Source organism: Hylobates moloch, unplaced genomic scaffold (genome assembly GCF_009828535.3).
Source record: "Hylobates moloch isolate HMO894 unplaced genomic scaffold, HMol_V3 SCAFFOLD_3, whole genome shotgun sequence".
Lineage (NCBI taxonomy): Eukaryota > Metazoa > Chordata > Mammalia > Primates > Hylobatidae > Hylobates > Hylobates moloch.
Genome location: NW_026652278.1, coordinates 172725873 through 172743856, shown reverse-complemented (window position 1 = coordinate 172743856; position 17984 = coordinate 172725873). Strand labels below are relative to the sequence as shown.

Below are 17984 nucleotides of genomic sequence, written 5' to 3'. Positions count from 1 at the left end.
AGGAACTTGCATTTGGGAAAAGACTATTGTGTGCCCAGGAAAAATTACTACTAAACACTGCTGTTAGATTCCTATACGCGCGTCATCGTGTGTGTGTGTGTGTGTGTGTGTGTGTGTGTGTGTGTGTGTACATTCCCATAGCCACTGTCCTGACCCAGGGCGGTAGTTCTAGCCCACCTCCTTCCCTCCATTTGGCTCTGTGTAGAGTGCTGCATGACTCACGAAACTGAGCATGGCTTTTCCAAAGTCACACACTCAGAAGTCGTTACAGCAGCCTGCGTCAACAATCTCAGACTCTAGCTGGGCATCCAAGACCCTCCTGAGGTTCAAGTCCTGGCTCCTCATCTAGAGGCGTGGGTGACTTGGACGTTTTCTTTTCTTTCTTATTTCTTCTTCTTATTTTTTGTGGGGGCTGCCTTTTTGGCTATGCTTTTCCTAATCTCTAAAATGGGGATAATAGGCTGGGCACCGTGGCTTATGCCTCTAACCTTAGCAGTTTGGGAGGTTGAAGTAGGAGGATTGCTTGAGGCCAGGAGTTTGAACAAACCCGGGCAACATAGGCAGTGAAACCCCTGTTTCTACAAAAATATTTAACAAAATTAGGCCAGGCGCAGTGGCTCACGCCTGTAATCCCAGGCCTTTGGGAGGCCAAGGCAGGCAGATCGTCAGGTCAAGAGTTGAAGACCAGCCTGACCAACATGGTGAAACCCCGTCTTGACCAAAAATACAAAAAAATTAGCTGGGCATGGTGGCGGGCGCCTGTAATCTCAGCTACTCAGGAGGCCGAGGCAGGAGAATTGCTTGAACCTGGGAGGCAGAGGTTGCAGTGAGCCGAGATTGCACCACTATACTCCAGCCTGGGTGACAGAGTGAGACTCCGTCTCAAAAAAAACAAAAAAACAAAAAATTAGCTGGGCATAGTGGATGCACCTGTAGTCCTGGGTACTTGAGAGGCTGAGGTGAGAGGCTCTCTCGAACCCAGGAAGTCAGGACTGCAGTGAGCTAGGATAGCACCACTGCACTCTAGTCTGGGTGACAGAGTGAGACCTGTCTCAAAAATACAATGAAAAAATAAAATGGGGATACTAGTATTTAATTGGTTAGAGCTGTTAGGAGAGTTAAAGATGATTGGTGTGAAATACCCAGTGCTTGCTTCTCACACACCGGTGACTCTTATGAAGACACCCATGTTGGTGCATAAGGCAGTTGCTCTGCTCACATCAGCAAACACATCTTCAGTCCTGCTTTGGCCGATACCAACCTTTCACCTCCCCTGGCTTGCCTGCCACCTTCTCCCTGCCTAGATAGCACCGCCCCATCCATTAAGGTCTTCCTTTACCGTAAAGCTTTCCCTTGCCATAAAGCTTTCTCTTAGAAGCCCATTTAACAATGATTTATGTATTCCTTATGAACTAGCTAACTTAGTTGGCAATTATTAATACACTACCTTCTGATCTTTATTGCATAGTCTTTTATTATAATTATAGGATTATTAGTTAGCTTTATGTGATTTGTCTCTCACATCCTCAGTTAACTTATTTGTTCCTTGAGGGTAGTGATCATGTCTTACCCGTCTTTGAATCCCCCACAGCACTCAGCACAGTTCCTTGTAACAACGTGTGTTTAATGAATTTTTGCTGATCCATTGGGTGACTGGGTAACAAGAAAAGGCATTCCACGGCCAGGCGCGGTGGCTCACGCCTGTAATCCCAGCACTTTGGGAGGCCAAAGTGGGCAGATCACGAGGTCAAGAGATTGAGATCATCCTGGCCAACATGATGAAACCCTGTCTCTACTGAAAATACAAAAATTAGCTGGCCATGGTGGCATGCACCTGTAGTCCCAGCTACTCTGGAGGCTGAGGCAGGAGAATTGCTTGAACCTGGGAGGCAGAGGTTGCAGTGAGTTGAGATCGAGCCACTGCACTCCAGCCTGGTGACAGAGCGAGACTCTGTCTCAAAAAAAAAAAAAAGAAAGAAAGAAAAAAGAAAGAAAGGCTCCAGAGATAATATGAATCCTGGGGTAATGTTATGTTCCTCAAGATTTGATTTATATTTACTTTTGGTAGTTCCAGGTCATTTTCATTTGATCAGGGATTGAGATGATTCAAAGCTGGGCTTCAGCCTTGGATATTAGTTTATTTCTACTTAGTTGTATTACTTACAAAGCTTGTGGGGGTGTTTCCAGGAACCCCTTTACCTAGCTGGGTCCTGATCTTCAATTTTTGTCTTCTCAGTCACCTGAGTGTGTCAAAAGCTCTGCTCAGTTTCAAAGCCCCACAGCCTCCTCTTCAGAAAGGAGCAGCTGCCCCTGCACAAGGATGACAGCAGCCCTAAATGTCAGGTTCACCTTCCTGGGTTTCTTTTTCTCCTAGATTTTGCCCCCCTAATTTTTAACTGCCTTGTTAGCTCTCTGATGCATTTAAATAGATTTTAAAAATATATTTTGTCTATGTTTCTTAGTTGTTCAGCCTGGGAGTCAGGTCTGAATTACCTATTGCGCCATTACCAGAAGCACCACCCCCCTCTCAGCTAAGGAATTTATTACCTTAAATCCAGCAGGCACATTTAGAAGTCTCTGGAACAGAGAATTAACATGATTAAATGGTATTTTAGGAAGATGACTGTCAGTGGTATGCAAGACAGAGAGGAGTTTGGAAAGTCTCAGTAAGTAGAACAATTAAGAGGTCATCATAACTCAGTGCTTTCTAAAGTAAGATGAAGGCAGAGGTTAGAGTGGATAAGCCTGGGCGTTTCATGTTAGATAGGTCTGAATTTAAACGAGAGTCTTGGCTCTCCACTTACTAGCAGGTAATAAAGGATAATAAAGTCCCTACATCCTAGGGTTGTAAGGGTTAAATGACAAAACTTGTAGAAAACCCTAGGTTTATTTATTTATTTTTATTTTTGTTTTTATTTTTTGAGATGGAGTCTCGCTCTGTCGCCCAGGCTGGAGTGCAGTGGCGCAATCTCGGCTCACTGCAAGCTCCGCCTCCCGGGTTCACACCATTCTCCTGCCTCAGCCTCCCGAGTAGCTGGGACTACAGGCGCCCGCCACCGCACCTGGCTAATTTTTTTGTATTTTTAGTAGAGACGGGGTTTCACCGTGGTCTCGATCTCCTGACCTCGTGATCCGCCCGCCTCGGCCTCCCAAAGTGCTGGGATTACAAGCGTGAGCCACCGCGCCCGGCCAAAACCCTAGGTTTTTTATTTTTTATTTTTAGAGGAGGGCTCTCTTTCTGCCACCCAGGCTGGAATGCAGTGGTGTGATCATGCCTCACTGCAGCCTCGAACTCCTGGGTTCCAGTGATTGTCCCACCTCAGCCTCCCAAGGAGCTGAAAAGACAGGTGTATGCCACCACACCTAGCAAGAAAACCCTAGTTTTAATGCCCAGCACATAGTCGGTGCTCTGTAAATGGTAACCGTTGCTCTTACTATTCTAAGAACCAAAATTCAGTTATTTGGGTGAAAATTCAACCGCACTGTTAATAGCACTAATCATGGATAGTACTGTCAACTTCATGGGGGATCATTCGTGACTTACGAATATTCACAATGAATAGCTTGCATGCCTTATACAGCAGGCTTAGCACCAGTGATATTCTCAGTACCCACCGTGGGCTGAATTGACTTATGGCCAGATGCCACGGTTTTGAAGCCAGTCCCAGCCTCAAATCTCAAAGGTGTAAAGATAGGTGATTTTACAAAGTGCCTTTCGTCAGGCTGCAGGGTAGATGCTTCAGCTCTTTTACTTACTTTGAAGTACAGGTTGCTCATATATTAGGTTTGCAGAACCATAAAATTTTAGCATTTTACTTCTAAAAACAACCTGATGTACGAGAAGAGAAGCTTACAAAAAAAAAATCAGATTATGATTCATCATATCATGTATAACCCCAGGAATCATCTGTTTAAAATGTCCCATTTTTCTAGATGATCAAAGTGTGGACCAGGAAGATGGAGGGATTAGCCCAAGGACACACACCAGCAATGGCAGAGTCAAGGCTGCAACACAACTGTCTTGATTTCTGTGCATTTTGGTTCTTAGACAAACATAGCCGCTCTGTGTCCTCTCCACTGAGTTACCTGCCTTCTCTAACTCCGTTCGAGGTTCACGTGGCCTGGCTGTGAGTGCCTGTGGGAGGCTTGCCTTACAGAAAGACCAGCGTATCACCTTGACTTTCAATAATGGAAGCTAGATGATAATACCGAGTAAGCATCTTTCTTCCCAGTCCTCAGTCCTCTGACCCTCTGTGCCTGTCATCTCGGTCTTTTAATCTCTGGAAGCATAATTAATCTATTTTTAGTGTCCAACTAAATGATCCGTTTCTGGTGCTAGGCTTGAGGTAGATTCTGCCTTTGCTGTTTTTCACAGAAGTAAAGATGTATGCTCACCCTCGGCTAGTCATGAGAAACCTACGTCAAATGGCAAACTTTGTACCGTGTTATGTGGCAAGTGCACTGGTAATGCACTACCTGCCCAGGGCGTGGGAGGTGGGTCCGGGGAGAAAAATCAAGTCCCAAAGGAGAAGGGCCTTCATGTGACTGGGTTAGCTTTTCATTGAGTCTCATTGGAGATGTCCCAGCTACAAACAAATCAACCAACCAACCCAAACAAACAAAACCTGAAGTAAGTGTAGCCCTTTTTAAGTTTATTTTTTACTCTGACAAAATACTTGTTCAATTTTTTGCTTTTTCTAAAAGTTACTTATAATTAATAACAGTCCTGATTTAAGATCATGAACTTTTCTAGTAAGTTTGAGGTTTGGCTAAGCTGCATCCTTACTAGACAGGCACATTGCGTAAGTGAGGAATGGACCCAGCCAGTGGATGACAAGCCCGGCACGCCGACCAGCGGAGAAGTCTGTCAGAATGGCCAAAATGACCACACGGCAGGAGCATGGGAGAGCCAGGCCGCTGAGCATGAAAAATGAGGGGCCTCTAGAGCTTTGCTTCTCAGAGTGTGACCCAAGGACCTAGGGGCTTGTCAGAGATGCAGACCACAGCGGTCGCCTTTAATCCACTGACTTGGGATTCCTGTGCGTGTTCAAGTTGGCGAAGCGCTGGTCTGGATTTCACAGTCAGCTCTTCCCTTTACATTGGCGAAACTGACCCTATCATTCTTTTGCTAAAATCCTTCGGTTTCCTCTTCAGTCTTAGGTCATGGTCATGACCAAAATCCTAGGCATGGTGTTCTGGGTGAGCCGGGTCTCTGGGCCCTCCCTGTCACTGACTGCCGTCCACAGGGGCCACGTTGCCTCAGGGCCTTTGCAGCTCTCCCTTCTCTGTTAGTTGCTCAGGGCTGCCATAACAGACGGCTTTCACACAACAGAATGTATTTCATCACAATTCTGGAGGCCAGAAGTCTCAGATCAAGGCATCAGTAGGGCCCTGCTCTGCCTCAAGGCTCTAGGGGAGAATCCTTCCTTGCCTCTTCCAGCTTCTGGTGGCTCCAGGCATGGTCGGCTGCAGCAGCCTCACTGCAGTCTCTGCCTTTGGCTTCACGTGCCCGTCCTCCCTCTGTTTCTGTGTCTTCACGCGGCATTCTTCTGTGTGTCTGTGTCCACACGTCCCTCTTCTTATAAGGACATCGGGTTCCTGCGAGCTACTGGTCACAATATTTTGTCAGCTGATCATTGTATAACCTTGTCTTATGTGTTTCTGTTTGAAGACACCCTCTGTACTATTTATTGTTGATTGATTACCATTGAACTCACAGCACTATAATACATGCCTGAACAAAGCTTATCTAATATACGTATTTTCCCTGTAAGGCACATCATAGCCTTCTGGTTCTTAGAAACCCAGGAAGGCACTTCAGCACAATGCCTGGGGGCCATTTTAAACAGCAAAGTCACCAACAAAGAGCACAACGATGTGAAAAATGTCACACTCCGTAGCCTGTGAAAAATGCCATAGGAGAGCAAGAGCGGGAAGGCAGAGTGTGGCCTTGTCCAGCCTCAGCTGGGAACACGTGCATCAGATGACTTGAATTCAGCACACGTCCGCAAGTGACCACGAACGCATCTGAGTATTGATCTGGGGGTTGCGGATATGTTTTAGTGAGTAGGCAAATTCACAGATACAGAATCTGTGCACAGTTTGGATCGAATGTGTCTTCACACACAGGCTTTAGTTTTAAAGACAGAAAGTTGGGTTTTTTGTCTTGGTGCTTTGCTTTACCTGACAATTGACTTTTTCAACTACGGTTTCAGTTTAAAACTGATCTTCATTGTCTTTCAGAGAGATTCCCGTCTGTGTGAACTTTAAAAGCCATCACTAACATAAGAACGGGAACCACCGTGGGTTGGAGGGGGGCACCTGATAGGAACCATACCATGTGGCTTTTTGAACTATTTGAGATGTGACCATTGTTTTTTTGTTTTTTTTTTCCCCCAACTGGGTTATTTGTGAGAAAGATAATGGAGGAAATGTGATATTATTCTGAGTACTACTAGCTGGAAGCAGGGCCACTTCCACACGCCTCTCGTGTTTCCATATTGCTCGGCTCAGGCTCAGCTGCAGCACCGGGGACCACGCACAGCGCTGCTGCATGTCAGGCTGTCAGGAGAACTGGCGTCTGTTGCTCTCTACTCATGACCTCTAGACCCACCCCTATCCTGTAACTACTCTTCCCTCGCTCTTCCCTCTACTTTCTTGACCGCTCTGGATTTAGTGGTCTCCAATCTGTGTCTTGAGGTCTTTTCCAGAGGGAAGATCAGGCTGGGCTGGTGGTCACCACCCTGGCGGGCAGAGCTCTTGCAGGGTGAGCCTTTGAGGGGTCACTAGTGCAGTCCTCTGTGCACAGCTTTCCCCAGCACTCCCTAGTCTTTTCTGAAACTCTCTATCATCCTGTACCCAGGACTCTTCATGGGGCATGGTACCTCCCTTCTTTCCAGTGTCCTGTTCAACTGGGAGTTCCTAGATGGCAAGGAATGGCATCTTTCCCTGTTCCTGGAGCATCATTCTCAATACATGACCTTTGAATGGGTGGGTGAACACATGAATGAATGGGACAAATGAATGAATGAGACCAAGAGCAGCAGTATCTGCAACTCCTTGCGGCCATTCCATGTTCTTGTGAAATATCTCTAAGGTTCCTGTTTGTGTCTCAAAGAATGGTGGCTGGAGCCGCCATATGAGTGGAGGTGGCCAACCTCTGACGACGCCCCACCTAGGCCATCAGAGCCATCTTCAGAGCTGGCCTGGGCCTGGTAGTGAGTGTTTCCTGTGTGGAAGGCAACATTTGGGCTTTGTGGGACTAGCAAAAGACCTAGAAGAGGGCAGAGCATGGGAGCTCACGTCTGTAATCTCAGCACTTTGGGAGGCCAAGATGGGAGGACTGCTTGGGCCCAGGAATTTGAGACCAGCCTGGGCAGCATAGGGAGACCCCAGCTCTACAAAAATTTTAAAATATTAGCTGGGTGTGGTGGCTCACACCTGTGGTTCCAGCTACTGGGAGGCTGATGTGGGAAAATCGCTTGAGCCCAGGAGATTGAGGCTGCAGTGAGCCGTGATCACGCCACTGCACTCCTGTCTGGGTGACAGAGTGAGACCCTGCCTCCAGAAAAAAAAGGCGATGCTCTTCCTATGGTAGAACTTAAATTTGGTTAGGAAAAGAGAGTGGACTGGACACAGCTGAGAGGTGTATAGGTAAGGCAAGGGATAAGATGAAGGACTTTACTTAAAACCACTGCCCTAAAGCAATGTTTGATTTTTCAAAGGAGCAGTGTAAGATCAGTGAGTATCATAGGAGCTGGAGGCAGAGGGACTGCTTTAGGCGGGAGTGGTCTGGGAAGCCCTTGTGGAGGAGGAGGCTGGGTCTTAGAAGGCAGGTAAGGACCTGCAAGGCCAGGGAATGAAGAGCAGAGGGCATGGGATGAGCACGGAGCAGGAGGTGCCTGCAGCAGTCCGTGGGCCGGACTGTGGGGGGCGTACAAGGAAGAGGCTAGGGGCTCCTACAGGCCCAGGGTGAGGCCTGGGGGCCGTGGGGGTCATGGAAGGATGCTTGTAACTCTGGCATATTCTGGGCGCAGGGAGTAGAGGAGAGAGGAAGTCCATGGCAAGCTGGAAAGGAGAGTTATTGAGACATCAGCCCAAATGCCAATGAATAGAATTTTCAGAGCTCAATTTTGGAGGAAATGAACAAAAGAAGGAAGGGACCAATCAGGTTTGAGAAGAGGATTACAGTGTCGCACTGTCTGTGAGGTCCTATAGGATGGAGGCTTGCACCTGAACCGTCTTTGCTTTTGGAGCCCAGATTAGATGTAAATGCAGGCATAGATAGGGTGAAGATGAGTGGGGGACAGTGTGGAAGGTACTTTGTTAGTGATTCCCCTCTGGATCTATTCCGATGGACCAGGAGAAGTCTATCGTAGAAAGGAATCTGGAAGCAGCGGGGAGGCATTGTGTGGACTGGAGGAGGAAGGGTGGTCAGACTATGAAAATGATTTTCAAAGCGAAAGTAAGTTAAAGGAAAAGGGGGTGATGTCAGGTCAGCGGGGAGGCTGGCATCGAAGGAAGACACTTGGGTGAGAGGTTGCATTCGGGTAAAAGCAAAAGCAAAGGAGATACCTGTGCAGGGTGCCGGGGGCTCGGGAGGGACGGGTAGTTGGTGGAAAACTTTAGGAAAGCCAAATTAACTGATTCCTTTCGAGCTTTAAATGTTAATACTGGGGGTTGAAAGCGTTTGTATAACCCAGATTCTCAAAAGGAATGGCTTGGCTATCATAATTTTTTCCCACAACTGCTTTGCTCTGCCCACCCCTTGGCTCTTGGAAGGATAATCCCCAAAGGCATTGGGGTCTCTGAGCAACCGAAGCCTCAAAACACAGCCAGTGTATTGGGGATAAAGCCTCCCTCTAGGCAAATTCCTGTGGAGGCGTGTGGGTCCTGGTCTCCAATGTCCATAGGACCCTCCCAGTGGAGGGCAGGCCTAGATCGTCCTGTGTCCCCAGACAGCCCCCCGGCCGGTGCGAGGGCTGGGCTTGCACAGCTGGCTCTAGGGCACAGCCCCTGAATACACCAACCCCCCAGCCCCCTGGTCCCCAGCCCCAGGAAAGGAGAGAAGGAAAGGGTCAGGCGGGGTGTAGAACTCTGCAGTGCAGACACCACACTGGGTGGCACCAACGCCTGACGCTGTGTTTCTCTCCCGCAAGGGCACCATGCCGGTGGAAAGGATGCGCATGCGCCCGTGGCTGGAGGAGCAGATAAACTCCAACACGATCCCGGGGCTCAAGTGGCTTAACAAGGTGAGTGGATCAGGGTGGGTGTATGTGTGAGAGAGGTGCTGGCTGAAACACGCCCATGCGGACTGCCAAAAGTAAAATGGTTTGTATTCAAAATCTTAGGCTCATTCATGGCAAAAACCAGCCAACCCAAAATGATCATAAAACATCAAGTTATCATCTCAAAGGCTTTTTTTCTTTTAGAGACAGGGTTTCACTATATTGCCCACGCTGGAGTGCAGTGGTGCAATCATGACTCACTGCAGCCTTGACCTCTTGGGTTCAAGTGATCCTCCCACCTTAGCCTCCAGAGTAGCTGGAACTACAGGTAAATGCCACCACGCCTGGCCAATTTTTGTATCTTTTTGTAGAGCTGGGGACTCGCCATGTTGCCCAGGCTGGTCTTGAACTCCTGGGCTGAAGTGATCCCCCCACCTCAGCCTCCCAAAGTGTGGGGATTACAGGCATGAGCCACTGACCTTGGTCACAAAAGGATTTGTATCCTGTCCGGCTGTAGCGTCAGCCTGGAGTCTCCAGGGTCTGCTCACCTGTGGTGTTTTGGCTGACTGCCTATGGAAAGCTCCTTGCCGTGTTGTTCTCTGAGGATTCTTACCCTCTTCCTTCTCCAAATTCCTTTTTTTGCTTCTCCTGGCCTTTTAGGACTAGAAGACATGGGAACTCCAGGGTTTTATATTAGGAATGGAGCATTTCCTTTTCGATGTTCTCTGTTTAAAGAAAGCTTGTTTTTGTCTTTAAAAAAAAGAAAAAGAAGCCTTCTTTTTACCTGTGTACTGAAGCCCTATCTGTGCGTCCACCTTTCCTAAGAAAGCAGCCAATCATTTACAGCCTGCCCCTTCCATGCACAAACACTCCCTTACTTTGTTAACCTAAAAACTCTTAATTTGATTGATCCTGCCTATTAGGGGTGAATCAGAAAGAGATAATGTAGGTAAAAATGAAAAACTTCTAGAACTATATAATCTAGAAAAGCAACTAAATATCCATCATGCCTTCTTTAAGGAGGCCCAGGACAGAAGTTCCTCTTCTACCAGGAACAGTTCTGAGTAAATGCCTTTTTCCTCTTCTCCACTCCCTCCCCTTTTCTTTTTAATCTTAAGGACACAATGAATAATTTAGCTGGCCAGGCTTTATCTTTGTATCAGGTACAAGAGCTTTGAGCCAGATTGCAGATTGTAGCCTGCTTCCAACAAGGGAACAGGATATTGCAGTATAATTTTTTTTAACTAATATCATTCCTGGCCTTACTGGGTCTTTTCAGATATCTTTCAAATCTTATTTCTTTTTATTCTTTTCCTCTTATCCACTTATTTTGATTTTTTTTTTTTTTTCTTTAGACAAGGTCTCCCTCTGTTGCCCAGGCTGGAGTGCAGTGGCACAATCTCAGCTCACTGTACCCTCTGCCTCTGGGCTGAAGCGATCCTCCCACATTTGTCTCCCAAGTAGCTGGGGCCACAGCTGCGCTCCTGGATAATTTTTATATTTTTTGTAGAGATAGGGTTTTACTATGTTGCCCAGACTGGTCTGGAACTCCAGGACTCAAGTGATCTGCCCACCTTGGCCTTCCACAGTGCTGGGATTACAGGCATGAGCCGCAGTGCCCAGCCTGATTGTGAATTTAAGGTTACTGTGTGGAATATCTCTGTTTGAGCCTTTCTGAAACAAGGTGGAGAACTAAGTAAATAGAAATGAAGAAACCATATGCGTATTTCCTGTGACCTGTCCCATATCTTAAGGTCTTACCGCAAACAATGTATTTTTCTAGGGTTGCTCTATCTGTAGTGTTTGAGATTTACGTATGTAATCAGCTTCTTCCAAAGAAACAAGAAATGGAGTTGCTCCTTGGTCAGCTCAGTTAGCAGGGGTGCTGTGGAGGTATAAGGAAGGGGGGACCAGAGTAAAGGGGAACTGGAGAGTCAGGGTAGCAGATGACACTGAATGAAAGCTGACGTGTACTCAGCGCTTACTGTGCGCCAGGCACACTTCTAAGCAAGGTACGTGCATTAACTCACGTCCGTCATCATGGGGTAGGTACAGTTAATATTTTCCATTTTACAGACAAGGAAACCGAGGCACAGAGAGGTTAAGTAGGATTCTGTTTTGAGGAACAAGGTAGCGTTACTGTTTGATGTGGAGCGGGAGAGGAAAGCAAATGCTCCTGTGTTCTCAAGAGAAGTAAGTTGTCTGTTTTTGCTTTTCCTTTTTTAAAAATACCTCCACTAGTTCTGGTTGGCAGGATGCAGTGGAGAACAGACAGTGTCTCACACCTCTCCTGTTGAGCAGGTGCCTGGTATGTTGACCACTGTGATTGGTTTAGACTAACCGTTAGTCCCTTCTTGGTGCTGTAGTAGATGGAACTGTGGCTCCCCCAGAAGATATGTCCACATCCTAACCCCCAGAACCTGTCGATGTCACCTCATTTGGAAAAAGGGTTTTTGCAGATATAGGGAAGGACCTTGAGATGAGATCATCCTGGATTTTCTGGGTGGGCCCTAACGCCAATGAGGAGTGTCTATAAGAGACAGAAGAGGAGAAGGCACACACAGAGGAGAGGGGCGTGTGAGGACTGAGGCAGAGACTGGAAATAGGCAGCCACAGCCGAGGGACTCCAAGAAGAGGCGAGGAAGGATCCTTTCCAGAGCCTTGGAAAGGAGTGAGCCCTGGCTGGGCGCAGTGGCTCACACCTGTAATCCCAGCACTTTGGGAGGCTGAGTTGGGCAGATCACCTGAGGTCAGGAGTTTGAGACCAGCCTGACCAACATGGTGAAACTCCATCTCTACTAAAAACACAAAAATTAGCTGGGTATGGTGGTAGGTGCCTGTAATCCCAGCTACTTGGGAGGCTGAGGCATGAGAATCGCTTGAACCTGGGAGGTCGAGGTTGCAGTGGCGGAGTTTGCAGTGAGCTGAGATTGTGCCACTGCACGCCAGCCTGGGCGACAGAGCAAGACTCCATCTCAAAAACAAACAAACAAACAAAAAACAGAGTGAGCCCTGCAGACACCTTGATTTTGGACTTCTGGCCTTCAGGACTGTGATGGAATACGTTTTTGTTGCTGTAAGCCACCCAGTTTGTGTAATTTTTCACGACAGTCTTAGGAGATTGATGCACCCTCTAAGGGTCAGCTCCTCACTGGGACTCTCGGTTGGGATGCCTTTTCTTCCATCTATTTTGTGCATGTTTTTCTGATACAGGACCAGAAGGCAAATGGATTTCTCTTTGTGCAAATGAACACTTGGCCTCTTTCAGGCAGTCCTTACCTGCTGAGCGTCACTCATCTGGCTCTTGGCTCGAGAGTTCTCTTCCCGAGGCATGGAAGGAAAGGAGACCTCTGTGTCATCTCACTGGGCTCCTCCGCTACAGCTGGACATGAGCCAGGCTGATGAAGAAGAGCGTGCCCGTGGCTGCCGGCCCGTGCCACCTCTCAGCACTCCCTGGCACAGAAGCCAAGGCCTGCACTGTGGCCCCGAGGCCCTGTCAAGCTGCATCCTGCTGAGGCCTAGCCAGAGTGGGCACGTGGCACTGCTCGTGCACACGGGTACTGCCATCACTGTCACTGCAGGCCTCAGCTGGGGTCAGGATCTCTTCTCTGCATACCTACACTCCCACAGGGCATCTTTGTATAGGTTTCCACTAACTTAGGCTTGTCGGCATTCATCTGTCCATATAAATACTTAACTGAGAGCCTAATGTTCTTCTCTCCCATTCACAAGCATTCTGCCTGGGAATCCTTGTTTATATTTTGAGTGGTTTGAGGTCATTCCAAGATCTCTTTTGCCACTGAAGACTGTTGTAACTCTTAGAATACACTGTCCACAGGGCTGTGGGACTCACTTCTGCTTCAGTTGGCATTCAGGATGTGTTCATGTTTATCGTGAAGTGCTCCAGGCTGGGAGCCCCATGCACCGGTGCCTTGGCTGTCTTCATCGTGTCTGCATGCTCAGGGCCAGGCCTAGTGCCTGGTAAGTGGGAGGCCCTCTGTCAAAATTGTTCTGGGAATACACAGATGAATGTTGTGGACTTGAAGGGGAGCAACATTGGTGGTGTTTTTGTTCTGTTAAGATAATCAGATTTATGGACACTGGCTTGACGGTTGTCACATGGCTCTCAGAAAGTCCATTCAACCTACTCCATTCTTAGTAAGAGAGAAAGAGTTGGTTAATTAATGCCTTAAATTTGTTTCCATCCGCTATTGTCTTAGTCTGTTCCCTGTTGCTTATAACAGAATACCTGACTCTGGATAATTTATAAAGAAAAGGAATTTATTTCTTACAGTTATGGAGGCTGAGAAGTCCAAGGTTGAGGGGCTGCATCTGGTGAGGGCCTTCTTGCTGGTGGGGACCCTCGGCAGAGTCCTGAGGCAGTGCAGGGTATCACCTGGTATGGGGGACGAGCATGCTCACGTGCTAGCACAGGTCTCTCTTCCTCTTAAAAAGCCACAATCCTACCCCCATGACAACTCATTAATCCATTAATCCCTGAATGGATTAATCCATTCATGAGGGCAGGGCCCTCATGACTCAATCACCTCTTAAAGGCCCCACCTCTCAGTACTGCCACATTGGGGATTAAATGTCAGTATAAGTTTCGTAGGGGGCAAATATTCAAACCATAGCACCTACTTTTAATAAGTTTGAAGGAGGGCGGGAATGGAATGGGTCCCTTGGATTCCTCTGAAGGAACAGTGAGGAAGTTTGGAAAAGTGCATTATAACCAGCTCATGAATGAGACCTTGGCTGGGGCCATTTACCTTTGGTTATGGGTATTTGCAAATGTGCATGGCATGTTTGAGTAGCCTAATGACAAAAAAAATAGGATAGCAAATTTTCATACGCCTGCATCTAGATGTATGAATATTTTGCCTTATCTTTGTGTGTGTGTGTGTGTGTGTGTGTGTGTGTGTGTGTGTGTGTGTGTGGTATTTTAAAGCAGCTCCCTGACAGTGTACATTGTAAGACATAAGGACATTTTCTTATATATCCACAATATACCATTGTTAATTGGACAAAACTAATACTGTTTAATATCATCGCTGCTCCATTCATATTAAGAATGCCTTCTGTATTCCCAAATAATCTTTTTACAGTTGATTTGTTCAAATCAGAATTCAAAGACTGTCCACAGGCTGTGTTTGGTGTTTATGACTCTAAGTCTCTGCTGACTGTGGGCCTCTGTTTTTTTCCTTCTTGCCTTGACTTGTTGAGACCAGGTTAGTTTTGGGTTTGTCCACGTGCCTGCTTGTGGTTCCCTGGACCATTTCTTGAGGAAGGAAGGAGGCAGTCGCATCCGGGGTCCTGGTTTCTCTCGTAGCTCCGTGTGACCCCCGACACTGGTGGGGTTATTGCTGTTCTTATTTCCTCCTGGATCTATGCACTAAGGCAGGGGAATCATCAGACCTTTCCCTTTTTTTCACTTTGAAAGTAGACTTGTGTTTGTGTAAACATCAGGCTATCTCTGACCAGGGTAAGGAGTCCAAACAAAAATAGCACACTAATTGGAACATCTTGCAAATGTTGGGGGGAAGAAGAGGCAGAGGAGATAACAGAACTAATTTCCATGTGGAGCCAGGGAACATTTGTTCTACATTGCTCAAGATAATCTCAGATGATTTTCTGAAATCAAGCAGCGCTCATCTCTCCTGCCTTCCTTCAGATGGGCAGAGTTCTGCACACACGTACAAATGGTGGGCCCTGGCACGGGGCATCTATCCATACACAGCATGTACCACACCACCTGTGCAGGACTGGTCACTCAGGGATGAGACACCTGGCACATACTGACATCACGGGGTCTACACACACATAGCAACATCGTCATGTCCCATGGAACACACAATTTGTGACCAGAATGTTTACTGGTCAGAATCTCAGTTTTAAAATGCATCTTGCCTTCTCTTACCTTTTCATATGGTCTTCTTCAAAAAAAGAATCTGTGATATGATTTTAAAGATATTTCTGATAAGTTTATTAGTCTTTTCTTTTTTTTCCTGAAATATGAAAAACTCGTTAAAGGTGACATGTAGTTTAAAAAATATTTACCATTTTAAAGTGACATTGACGATGTCATGCAGCCATCACCACTGTCCAGTTCCAGAACTTTCCCTCCAAAAGGAAATGCTGTGCCCGCTAAGCAGTCACTCCCATTTCCCTCCCGGCTAGCTTGTGGCAACCAGGAATCTGCTCTCTGTCTCTATGGATTCACCTTTTCTGGCTATTTCATGTAAATGGAATCATTCAATATTTGGCCTTTTGTGTCTGGCTTCTTTCATCCAGCATAATGTTTTCAAGGTTCGTCCACGTGGTAGCATGTGTCAATACTCTATTCCTTTTTGTGGCTGAATAATATTCTATTGTATGGATATACCACATTTTGTTTACGCATTCATCAGCTGATGGACCCTCGGGTTGTTTCTATCTTTTGGCTTTTGTAAGTAGTGCTGCTATGAACATTTGTGTTTTGGTTTGAATGTTGGCTTAGAATTCTTTGGGTATATATCCAGGCGTAAAATTCCTGGATCATCAGGTAATTCTGTGTTTCACTTTCTTGAGGAATGGCCAAACTTTCTCCAGAGTGGCTGCACCATTTTGCATTCCCACAACTGTGTAGGAGGATTCCAGTTTCTCCACATCCTCACCAACGTTTGTTATTTGTGTATCTTTTTTTGGAGTCATGTCTGTGGGTTAGTCTGTTTCATGTTGCTACAAAGGACTACCTGGGGCTGGATAATTTATAAAGAAAAGAGGTTTCTTTGGGTCAGGGTTCTAGGCTGTACAAGAAGCATGACCTTGGCATCTGCCTCTGATAAGGCCTCAGGATGGGAGGCAAAGGGCATTACATGGCAAGAGAGGGAGGAAGAGAGAAGGGTGCAGGCGCCAGGCTCTTTTGAATAATCAGCTCTCACCGGAGCTAATGGAGCGAGAGCTTACTCATTACCACGAGAACGACACCAAGCCATTCATGAGGGATCCTGCCCCATGACCCAAACACCGTCCACCAGACCCCACCTGCAATACTAGCGATCACATTTTAACACGAGATTTTGAGGGGACAAACACCCGAACTGTTCCAGTCTACTCAGGCCTGTTGCACATTTCAAGAGGGTCCATAGTGTATGTTGCTGGGTTCAGTCAGCACTTTTGTAGTTGCGTGACTTTTGCGGTTTCTGTGGGACTCGGTTTGGTTGTGTGTGTGTGTATGTGTATGCATGCATGCGTGCAGATGCTTAAAAAGATCTACTTTATCTGTATCAATTTTGTGTCTTGCAAGTTAGATTTCAGATTGTATCACCCTAGAACTCCTTTGATCTAGAGAAAAGTGCAACAGCAAATTCTTAAGAATCTCGGTGTTTAAGCATAAAGCTTTAGATTCTGGGCGTTCACTTCAGGAAAAGCTCTTTCACTGAAATCAATTTTCACTTGTATTCATTTTCATGTGAACATCAATAAACGGCATTAAGTGATTTTGCTGTCGATCTTCATCTACATTAAAGCATAAAATGTCACCCAGCCCCTTTCTGATCACTGTCCTTTTGAAATTGGCTAACCTGAAGCCCTCTCTGTCGATGATACAGAATGAACACCGAGGAATTTATGAAAAAGTCTCTCACTTTCAGTTCTCCTTTAATAACTGACTTTTTAGAAGATGGAAGAATTTTCCTTTTAACAGGTTTTGGGAAACTCTCCAATGTTCCGAAATAGTCTTCGTTCTGGCTTTGTGATTGGTTCTGTGGAGAGGCGCTGAGTCTCTTTGGGGACAGCTGGGACCCTTTCTGCGTTTCACTGTGTGAGACTAAAGTGGTGGAAACTCCCTGCTGACATTCCCTCTCCCTCCTCAGCGTCTAGTGCAGGGATCCGCATACCTAGCAATTAGCAGAACTGCCTTGAGAGCTTTGAAAGAGTACAACCTCCTGGGCTTTAATCTCCACAGAATCCAGGTCTCAACTGGTCTGTCATAGGACAGGGACTCTTCCAAATCTAAAAGCTGGGAGACAATGAATGGGTGATTAAGCAATAGCATAGAGAGTCGCATGACCTGGGTTTTGAACTTAGACATTTATCCTGCAAGTTCCTTGACTAAATAGTTAAAATCTGCTTCTCGGTTTCCTCAGCTATAAAATGGAAATTGTAACATATACCTCACTCAGTAGGCTGTGGGAGGAAAACAAAACTGAGGTCCATGTGGATGTGGGTAGTCAGATGCACAGTGCCAGTGGGACCTTAGTACCTGCCACAAGAGCTGCTTGGGCCAGGCTCCTCATCTGTAGCTTTATTAAGAGTACGGCTTTGTTACTAAGCCATGGGTTTCCAACCATGTGTTTTTCAGGGTTGCTTGAGGTGGTTTTGAGTTACAAACCTCAACATTGAGAGAGATGTAGAGATAATCTGATATAAGGATTGTATTGAGGGATCTTTCTCCAGAAAATGTGTCATTTCATAACCTCTACCTCTTTGTTTGCACTTCTTGCTATTTCCTGCAGGCAGTAGACCCACAGGGATTCGAACATTACTTTCTATTTCTGTTGGATGCAGAAGCAAATGGAGATATTTGGTTTCTGTGACAGTGGCCTCAGATGTACCCGACTTTTCTTTAGTAGCATCAAGGGTTTTGGAAAGTTGTCTAATTTTTAATTTACCTAAGATAGCTGGAGTTACTATTTACCAAACAATGAGAATAAATTATAAGAGTAAGCATTAGAAGTTTCAGTAGGTGGCCATTTTTCTGTGGTTTTACAAAAAAAG

The 17984-nt window shown here is 46.4% G+C and overlaps 1 protein-coding gene and 1 non-coding gene across 11 annotated transcripts in view; one reads left to right on the top strand and one right to left on the bottom strand.

Moving 5' to 3' along the window:
• The window catches only part of IRF2 (interferon regulatory factor 2), a 125659-nt gene that overhangs the window by 36774 nt on the left and 70901 nt on the right, over positions 1–17984 (top strand). For 9 of the 10 annotated variants that reach the window (XR_009212966.1, XR_009212968.1, XR_009212963.1 and 6 more), the window contains one exon: positions 9159–9251. Coding sequence is in view for 1 of the 10 variants with exons in the window: in XM_032148991.2 (XP_032004882.1) it covers positions 9159–9251 (93 nt within the window). In the remaining 9 variants the exon portion in view is untranslated. Of the gene's footprint in view, positions 1–3779; positions 4213–9158; positions 9252–17984 lie in introns of those variants that run through there. The other variant, XR_009212969.1, reaches the window with a different exon arrangement.
• On the bottom strand, positions 6205–6287 carry LOC116466186 (small nucleolar RNA SNORD79). The gene has a single exon (XR_004247426.1). It is a non-coding gene; the product is annotated as a small nucleolar RNA SNORD79 (small nucleolar RNA).